Here is a 9,622-nt window from a genome sequence, read left to right as displayed (position 1 = left end):
GGAGGTATAACATTGGAAAGCAAAAGGTTGTATTTTATCAGCTGCATGTGTGTTTGATGATGCATAACCACCCTGCATCTCTCTCTCTCTTACCAGCATCCCTCCCTCCCTCTCCCTCACCTCTCTCTCTATTGACACATCTGTCTGTCTCTTATTAGCCCTGACGATTGTTGCAGGTTGTCATCCAGGTTAATGGCTGCTGTGATGCTTTTTCTTGGCGTGAAGCAACATTGCCATTATTACCATAGGCAGTGTAAATGAAGCACTCGCTATATTGGACATGTAATGTATATAAGCCTTGCCCAAGACTCCCGAGAGAGCACTGTCAAGTAGATGAACATTGGCTGGTGGTTTCATTAGCGTGTGTTAAAAAAGGTGTTTGTAAACTACCACTTTATCATGCAATATCTCTTCAAAACTGATGAAAAGGGTTGCTGTAGAATGGGTTGGTCTCTACCAGATGTTGAATGTGATGGATCAAGTCATTATTAGCACACTGAACAAATGATCAAGACACCAGACTTATTTCTGTACATAAAAATGGGAGTTTAATTGAAACTTGTATCAAAAAATAGCAATATCCATCCTTCACAGCCACAAGTCACGCAGCTAACCTTTAAAAGGTCTCCGATATGAGGCTATGTGGCAACTACCAAAACCGTTACACCCGTTGTTAAGCTTTCCATAGAACTCAAAATGAATCTCGACAGTACAGAAACCAGATGGATTTCTCAGATACGTATAGCCGTTCAACATTTACCAACAGACTTTTGTTTTTTTTAAGTAGTTAAATAACATTCAAATGCTCTTTTCAAATTTAAGTAAACTTGTTTTATTCTGCTTTACATCGACAACTGCTTCAGTGCATCCTCCACATCTATATATAAAAAAAAAAAAAAAAAAAAGATGTCGAAATGTAAAAATAAGTTATAGGAATGCAAACCAAAGACTAAGTAGGATATGCAAAATTTTAGGGGGGCTTTTAAGCATAGACAATAAATAAATAAATATAGCCACAGAGTGTGGAATGTCTACACGTTTACAAATAAATTAAAATGGGGAGAGAAAAAAAAAAGTACACACAAGAAAAATACACACTGTACAATATTTGTTGAAAAATAAAAATTCATAATTGAGTCCATGAATATTGCATTGATTGTGCATTTCACACCCCAAACCCTGAGGGAGGCCAGGGGAGGGGGTCATGTAGTGTCAAGCAGGGAGATGGAAGGCAAAAATATAAATAAAAAAAGTTAAGTCAGGAGGGAGGGAGGGAGGGAGAAAGAGGTGTGGGAGGGAACGTGGGTGCAGTGGAGAGGTGTATGTGTGTGTGTTGACATTTTGTAGACATTCAGAAAAAGACAGGATCCAGTTTCCAAACACCTGTTCAGGCTATAGAGTGAGTGAGCAGCGTTAAAGAGAGCGACACAGAGTTTTCAAGTATTCCATTGTCAGGAAGAGCCCCCACCTCCTTCCTCTCCCATCTAATGCTATCTTAGCCTGTTGGCTGGTTGACTTACAGTGATGGAGAGGAGCTAAACAGCCTTATGTACCCGCCCCTTTCCATCACAGCACAGGCCAACCATAACCGCCAGGCAAATCCAAAAAAACAGAGTTGTTGACAAAAAGCCCCCAGAAAAAGCAGCTTTTCCAAAAAAAGGCACTACAAAATCAAAATGAAAACATTTAAATAAAAAGGGTTTTCTCCAAGCTCTATGAGAGCAGCCATGTCTGAATAGGAAGGGCCTTGCCAGCTGCATACATCTGCCTAGTAACAAAACGAGTGAAATAAAAGTTAAAAAAGAGGGGGGGGGGAATAAATAGTGCTGGTAAGACCGCCCAAACAGAAAAAAAATTTCCTGATTAGGAAACAAGTATGATCAACTCAAAAAGAAAAAAAAAATGGGGAGGGAAATAAGATAAGGAAGAACAAACAGTAATAAATTAGAAATTCCCTACAAAAGAGGAAAATTAAAGTACATTTTTTTTCACGCCGGAGCAGCTGGGTGAAGACGACCAGCCCGCTTGATGGGGGGGGGGGGCCAGTTGGGCTACAGGCTGCCAGCCATCGAGTCCATATCACTCCCATCCATCCAAACCCTCTTCTTTCCCCACAAAGTCTTTTTGTTTTTCAGTCAATCAGAGCCTGAATCAGAGGCTCTCCTTGCTGGAGCTTGTGCTTGACGAAGAGTCTGTGTCGATGGTCCTGAGGCGGATCTCTCCGGCCTCCGAGGGCTCCTCTGGTGTCTTTTCTGACTCTGTGGTTGTGGCTCTCATCCACGGGTGGTCGCAGATCTGTTCCAGTGTGGGCCGGTCTGAAGGCCTCAGGGCCAGACACCATTTGATCAGCTGCTGGCACTCTGTAAGGACCAGGCAGAAAAGCAACATTGGTTATGAGACGGAAATCACCAAGTGGGTTTTGTCTGTGCTGCATATGACTCAGTTTGTATAGATTCTAATTATAATATAACATGTAGGCACTAGGCAGCACAATAGACAGCCATTGGCATGAGAGCACACATCCTTTTAATTGAGTTACTTCTCTAGGGTAACCAGGGCTGTTACATAAAGTGTACCGAGGGAAATCACAACAGCCAGGATGTCGAATTCAGTTATTGCTTATAAATCTGTCCACCGGCCATTTGAGAAGGTAATCCATTATGATTATGCCTCATAATAGAGTCAAACTGTGGGGTGGAATTCTGGGCTGTACCAGTTACTGTGGCTAGAGGGCAACAGAGTCAACTCCTGCATTGTGTGTGTGTGTGTGTGTTGTGGTGGGCTTACCGGCTGAAATCCTCCTCCTGAAGTAGAGTTTTCCCTTGAGGATCTCGTCGTCCTGCTCAAAGGGGATGTCTCCACACACCATGTCATAGAGCAGCACGCCTAGCGACCAAACTGTTGCCGAGCGACCATGGTATCTGTGGAAGCGGATCCACTCTGGTGGGCTGTACACTCTTGTTCCTAAAAAAAGAAAATAATAGAAGAGGAGAGAGAAAAAGGGGAGGTGAGTGATGGGTGTGTATGTTGTGTAATGTATTATGAAGAATTGACAAATAATTCCTTTTTAAAAAGGGGTTTGTGTGTGAAATCACAAGAATACAGAGGCTATCGAGGCTAAAAAAAATACAGGAGCAGCAGACTGGATTAAAAAAAAACATAATTAATGTGTCTGGGTCTAAAATGGCTGAGTCATGGTAGAAATGCTTTCCATCTTCCTTCAGCCATAAAACTCAAACTGGGTGACCTGCCTGAGTCTCCTCCCCCCTCCCTTCTTTCTTTCTTCTCCCCCCCTCTCTCCCTCCGGGAAGGAGGAAATTGGATACCAAACACACACACACACACACACACACACACACACACACAAAAAAAGGAGGCAATTTGAGCCGATCACGTGAAGCACCGACTCCGGTTTCACAACAAACAGATGTTACGTGGCACTGAGCTATTACACATAACTGCGACTGGGAATCAAGCTTTACTAAATGATAACAATAATAACAACCAGCAGAAACATTAAAGTACGCTACATCTCATAAGAGCAAAAGAAAATCAGCCAGCAACAGGATTAATAAACTGTGAGTCATATCCTCTAAAGCCATAACAACGCACGTCATACATCCCGCTTAAAAAAACACTGGACGCCTCTGATGACTTTACATCGGTAAATAAATAAAAAAGATAAGCCGCGAGACCCTGGGAGAAGGAAAACCCTCGACCAGAAACAGACTCAATGAGTCACAGCCTCGAGAACGCCTCCATGTCTGAATATAGCACAGCAGTGCATCAAGGGCAAATACAACCCAGCCCACGCGCATATATGAATTCATAACAAACTAAAAAAAAATCACACATCCACTATGATAATAGGCCTATCTTATAAAAGATGTAGAAATGAGAGGGGGGTGGCAGGTGCTTACCATCGAAATCGGTGTAGACCGTGTCCTTGAGAATGGCCCCTGAGCCAAAGTCAATAAGCTTGAGATCCCCGGTGCGTAGGTCCACAAGCAGGTTTTCATCTTTGATGTCTCTGTGCACCACGCCGCAGCTGTAGCAGTGTCTGACCGCCTCCAAAACCTGGCGGAAAAAGCCCCGCGCCGTGTCCTCTTCCAGGGCGCCCTTCTCGGTGATGAAGTCGAAGAGGTCCTTGACGAGCTCCGGCCTCTCCATAACGATCAGCCAGCCGTCCGCGCGCTCATAATAGTCCAGCAATTTGATAACTCCGCGAAAAGACGAGCTGACTTTCTTTAGCAGCAGGATCTCCAAAGGCACCATAGCCCCGTTCTATAAATATATAAAAAAAAAATAGAATTAATTAACACTATTATTAAGCCTGGCACCGTGCTTTAAACATCATAACATACCCCCAACCCCCACTTCACCCAACAGCAGGCGCGGGGAGAAGGGGAAGGAGGAGGGGAGGGGGACCAAAACAAACCATACAGACACAGTTCGGGAATGACTAATAATACTTACAATTGTGCCCCACTCGGTCACTCTCTCCTTCGCGACATGCTTCACAGCAACCTGAAAAAAGCATAGCGAGGGAGAATAATCGTAAACAGACGGTTCAAAAATGCTCTCATGTGAAAATCAGTTGATAAGGCGGCCGGCTTCGATGGCGGCACATGCAAGATCACAACATTGTCCTTCCCCCCACGTTCCCCGTCCATAGTCTTACCGGTGCGCCATCAGAGAGTCTGCTGCCGGCGTAAACTGTCCCAAATCCTCCGCTGCCGAGCACGGATCCCACTTGGTAAACCTTCTCGAAGGGCTCCTTCTCCACTTTAACTGAAATGTTAAGAAATAAAAGAATACAATTAGAATATGTTCAAAGGGCAACCGCGACAATTCCACAACAAACCGCCGCTCAGCGCGAGGTCAAGCAGTGAGCTGACGTTTACTAGGTCGCCAGCTTTACGAGCCGGTTACCGGAGTAGACCAGCTTACTCTAAATTAAATAAGTGGAGTAAATATACGTTTCTAAAACAACGTATTAGTTGTTGTATCGAATTAGTGTGAAAGCGTGAGTTAAATAGTAGCGTGCTGTGTCGGTAACCTACCCGGCTGGAGCTGTATTTTCACTGGTAGGTCCATACTTGAAGGGTTGCAAATATGCGAAAATGAACCAAACTTTGACAGCAACATATTCGAGCTGAAAAAGCCAACGAAGAAGATTCCTATTCACTCGTCGAGAGTAAAAAGAACCAGTGTAGTCAAGAGGAAAGGCTGTGTTTAGGGCGCTGTGTAAATGCTGGTGCAGACAGTCTTGAATTCAAACGGGTGAAATATCCAGTCCAGCAGTGCGACAGCTCCGCCGCACCGCGCCCGTCAAAGTCGTGTCACGACCGAGAAGTCGTACACAGTTTCCCGAAAACCGGCATCAAATAAGACTCCTGTGTCTCGACTCAAGTGCCTCAGACGAAAACAGTCCTCTGAAGTGATTGTAAAAACGAAGAAAAGTCGAACACTCCGATGTGTGTAGTAGCCGTATCAACAGTAGAGTGCGTTTAAATGCCCTCCGCAGTGTGTTGTTATCCTGAAGAGTAGCCGCTGTCTGAGCTTTGGCGCGTTCTTCCCAAGCCAATATTTTGACGCTCAGCGGGACTGTGGGTATCCCTCCGCCACCAATACAAGTCGACACGTTCGCTTAATTACTTCATAAAACCATCGTCTCTCCCCACGTAAATATTAAGATGATACCGTTGGCCACGTATTCTAATTCTATATCACTTTTATTCGAAGATTTTATCAAAATAATCCCCCTTTTCAGTGCGCACTACTTTCTCATAGTACGAGACGCCCATGAATCCCTTGTCTGGAAGCTTTGCGCTGTGTTCACTATCGACTCGGAGGCAGCGACCAATTACATGTCGTATATAAATACCGTGGTTCGCATCTCGACCAATCCAGAAAAAGTTGTTATAATAAAGCAGGCGTTTGAGCGCACGTGGCGGGCAATTTCGGAGACGTCCTCTTCCCCCTCCCCTTTCCCTGTGCAGCTCTCTGCAGTGAGAGACGGACACAGGACACTCATGGTTGTTCGGGAAAGTTCTGTTTATCACCTCAAACTGCTGATTACCTCGTTGAGTTATGAAGTGTGCACCTAAACTCACTTGTGTCATGCATTACAGGCCTACACTTCAAAATGAACAGTTGATAGGCCTATAATTGAGACATATATAACATGAAAAACGACACAAAATCTGAATTATAACCCAATTTCATAGTTTATAAAATGTAATAATTAAATATACAATATACATAGTATATGCCTGAATATGCCCTGACTAGAAACTTAAAAACAGCACAACAGCTGCCTAAAATACATAAACAATGCAAAATAAAACTAATAACAATAGCTTAATGAGGCTCATCACATTCTCAAATACACCGAAACATTAGCTCCGAGAATAGAGGTCACAATCATTGTTGCTATACATGTGCGTTGGTGCCAAATTTTAATGACGGCTTTCCAAGGATGACACTTCCAGCGGGTCACATTACACACGGGCAGTATTTGAAGGATGATGCATAATGATGATAGCTAGAGCCACACAACACAAGGACACTATGTCATGCATCGACACATGAGTATGAAAACAAAATAGCACCGTATCAAGATAACAAGAATAGCAACATGAACACACAATCTGAGTGTGGATCCAGCTGTCACATTTCAGATGGTAAACTTTCCACTTTTTACTGTCACAGAGCTGACGTGACCTTGGCTCACGGTGAACTTTCCACTTTTTATCTTCTGCTACCTCTGATAACCTGTGTGTGTGTAGTGTGTGTGTGTGTGTGTGTGTTATAGTGTGTGTGTTTGTGTGTGTGTGTGTGTGTGTGTGTGTGTGTGTGTGGGTTAGACCGCAAACCAAACAGAAGCATCAGAGAGTTCCAGGGAACCTTATCTTGCTATAGGCCTGCCGACTGCAAAGTTATGTAAATGTGGACACACACACACACACACACACACACACACACACACACACACACACACACACACACACACAGGCTGCATAGGAGAGCAGTGGAACAGCCTGTGGCCTAACCTGCAGTGATGCTCTGTATTCAGCCTGTGATCATTTACACCGCTTCATGTTTTCTCATGCAATGCCATTCATACGTGATGAGACAAAATGCCTCGTGTGTTGATTTGCTTTTATCTTATTAAACAGATGTGAATACAGTTGCAAAGAGTTCTGTGGTTTATTGGATTATGTTTCAAAGAAAATGTGTTCAACCCTGCAACAGCGTTAGCAACAAGCTATTCCCTGCAGGAAAATAAATCCTCACAACAACTCTCCTCCTGCATGATCATACAGTGGTCATGAGTTTATTTGTAAAGGCCATCCGGCACTGACGCATAATGTTCTTATTTTGCTTGATAATGTCTGATCTGATCTTTGATAAAAAGCTTAAATTCCATGTCCTTTTTTCTTCCTTGTTATTCAAAAGGTGGAGTCAGTGATTCTGGAGAATGTTTGTTGTCAAAATATTTTTTTTTTAAATCAGTGAGTATCTCATCACGATCCACTATTTACTTGTGTGTGCATCGGATCGCAAGAGATTTTCACCGATTTTTGACAAAAAGTGATTCCCACGGCCCAAACACATTAGCTCAGGTGCATTGAAAATACTAAATGACTCATAGTTATATGCTTGAATGCGCTTTTACATCCATGGCTCTTACTCAAATCGTCCTCATTTGCACTTCTGTAGGCAATATAGAGTGTCACTTCACATGAAGCCATGCTGGCAGATGAGCATGCTAGGGCACTCTAGGTCGCACAGTGAGAGGTTATGAAAAATGGCGAGCATGATGCAACAGGTGTGCCCAAACAATACTCAGGGATAGCCCGGTGTCTTTATGGCATACGCCCTCAAAGCAAATGGAGGTGGATTGGCTGTGGCTGAAGGTGATATACATGAATACTGAGTGTCAGTCCCCTGAGATAGATTGGTGATCCTGTCCGGGGTGTTTACTGCCTTCCACCTGCTGCATGCTGGGACGGGCTCCAGAAATCACACGACTCCTGTGGATATGATACTAGGGATGGATAAAAATAACAATCACTCACACTGTGGTGCCGCCGTATATACAAAACAACCACGGCTGTTACTGTGACTAATTGGGAAATAATAGTTCTGGTTGATGAGGTGAAAATAAAAGCTCCCAACTGGAGAAACTGCAACTGAAAAAAGAATGAATTTTTAAAAGCGCAATGTGAATCTCCCAATCCTATCATCACCTCAAACTGTGTGAGTGTATTATGAACGGATAAATCCAGCTCTTGCCAGACTATGCCCTGACAAGGTTCCAGTGGAGCTATAGTATGAAGTATTCACGACTGCAATCATTCTTTTTCCCCTTCTCAGTGAACCAGTTGAGTAAGTGCAGCGAGTGAGGCAGTTGGCCAAAGCGGGCAGTGCTGACAGCAGGAGCAAGGACAGCTGTTTCTCCGTGAAACGCTTCGTATGAACGCGTGCTATGCAGTTGTTCACAGCCCTCGTGGGAAATCATCATCAGGGCTTTTTTTTATTTATGTTCACCCAAGCTTTTGAGTCGTGCTTGTGGAAGGAAGAAAAACGTTCGAAAAGGGAGGGAGCGAGAGAGGGCAAAAAGAAAAATGGCTTGTGGCCTGCTGATGAGCTGTTCACTGTCCACCCTCCTCTCCCTCTCCTCTTTTTCTTCTTTTTTTTCTCATTTCTTTTTGCCCTATCTCTCTTTTTTCTCTGCGTGCCTGGGATGCCTCCCATTTTCCCTTTTTTCTCTAATTACTGCCTTAGCGAACTGTGTTAGCGCGAAGGCCGAAATAGTTTTGATGAGGGGTCCGGCTAGCGTTTGCATCTGTAATTTGATGGGTTTTCATTTGGGGACACATAAAACCAGGCTCACCAGAGGGTACGTGGCCACATCAGAGCCGCGGGGTCGGCAGGGGTTATTTTTAGCCCCCATCACGCTAGTCCGGTGGCAGCCACATCATTTTGGTAAGCCGGCGATTGAAATCGATCCAGCTTGGCTGAGCCGGTTGCTCTGTGCCAGGGAAATCCGAGGGCAACTGGATTGGTCATGCATCGCTCTGCTGGAGGTTAGATTCCTCAACATGTGTGCGGGATTTACATGTATTATGTTCTCTGCGGACATGTTTATTGCGGCAGTGTGACCTCATGAAAGGGTTGTGCTGCCTCCAGGATTACATTGTAGATTATTTGTTTGCGATTTATCAAGAATTGCACACAGAAATTGGAATGAATACAGTAATAATAAAAAAGTCATACCAGCATTTAACAAACAATGCCATACCAGCATTAAAAAAAAAATTGTGGCAAAATTGCGCTATTTAACTTTGGGAACTTCGACCCAAGAATTCACTGCATTGACCAATAGCAATAGCCTAGCTGTGTTAGCTTATTGGATGTGTTGCACCAGCATCTTTAATTCAACGCTCTATAAGAATACAAGTTGCTCCACAAAAGATAAATGTTTCACAGACAGTTGGGAGACAGCAGTTGATGGTACAAGTATATATTTTAAACAAAATAAATAGACGTATGTCTGGTCTTGACTAGGAGCAGTTAGCAAACAGCTATAAAGCGGGTTAGCTGGCAGAGCTTT

General features: G+C 43.8%; 1 protein-coding gene across 1 annotated transcript; it reads right to left on the bottom strand.

Moving 5' to 3' along the window:
- Positions 1-552: 552 nt before the first annotated feature.
- Positions 553-5,541, bottom strand: pim3 (Pim-3 proto-oncogene, serine/threonine kinase). The gene is made up of 6 exons (XM_080050871.1): positions 5,064-5,541; positions 4,682-4,791; positions 4,477-4,527; positions 3,921-4,284; positions 2,788-2,964; positions 553-2,360 (listed from the first exon to the last, which is right to left on the bottom strand). The coding sequence occupies exons 1-6, from the start codon at positions 5,146-5,148 to the stop codon at positions 2,152-2,154; spliced, it is 996 nt and encodes a 331-aa protein (XP_079906997.1). The 5' UTR covers positions 5,149-5,541; the 3' UTR covers positions 553-2,151.
- Positions 5,542-9,622: the final 4,081 nt, after the last annotated feature.

Source organism: Ammodytes marinus, assembly GCF_949987685.1.
Source record: "Ammodytes marinus genome assembly, chromosome: 22".
Classification (NCBI taxonomy): domain Eukaryota; kingdom Metazoa; phylum Chordata; class Actinopteri; order Uranoscopiformes; family Ammodytidae; genus Ammodytes; species Ammodytes marinus.
Note: the sequence above shows the minus strand (reverse complement) of the source record. Positions and strands in the feature narration are given on the sequence as shown.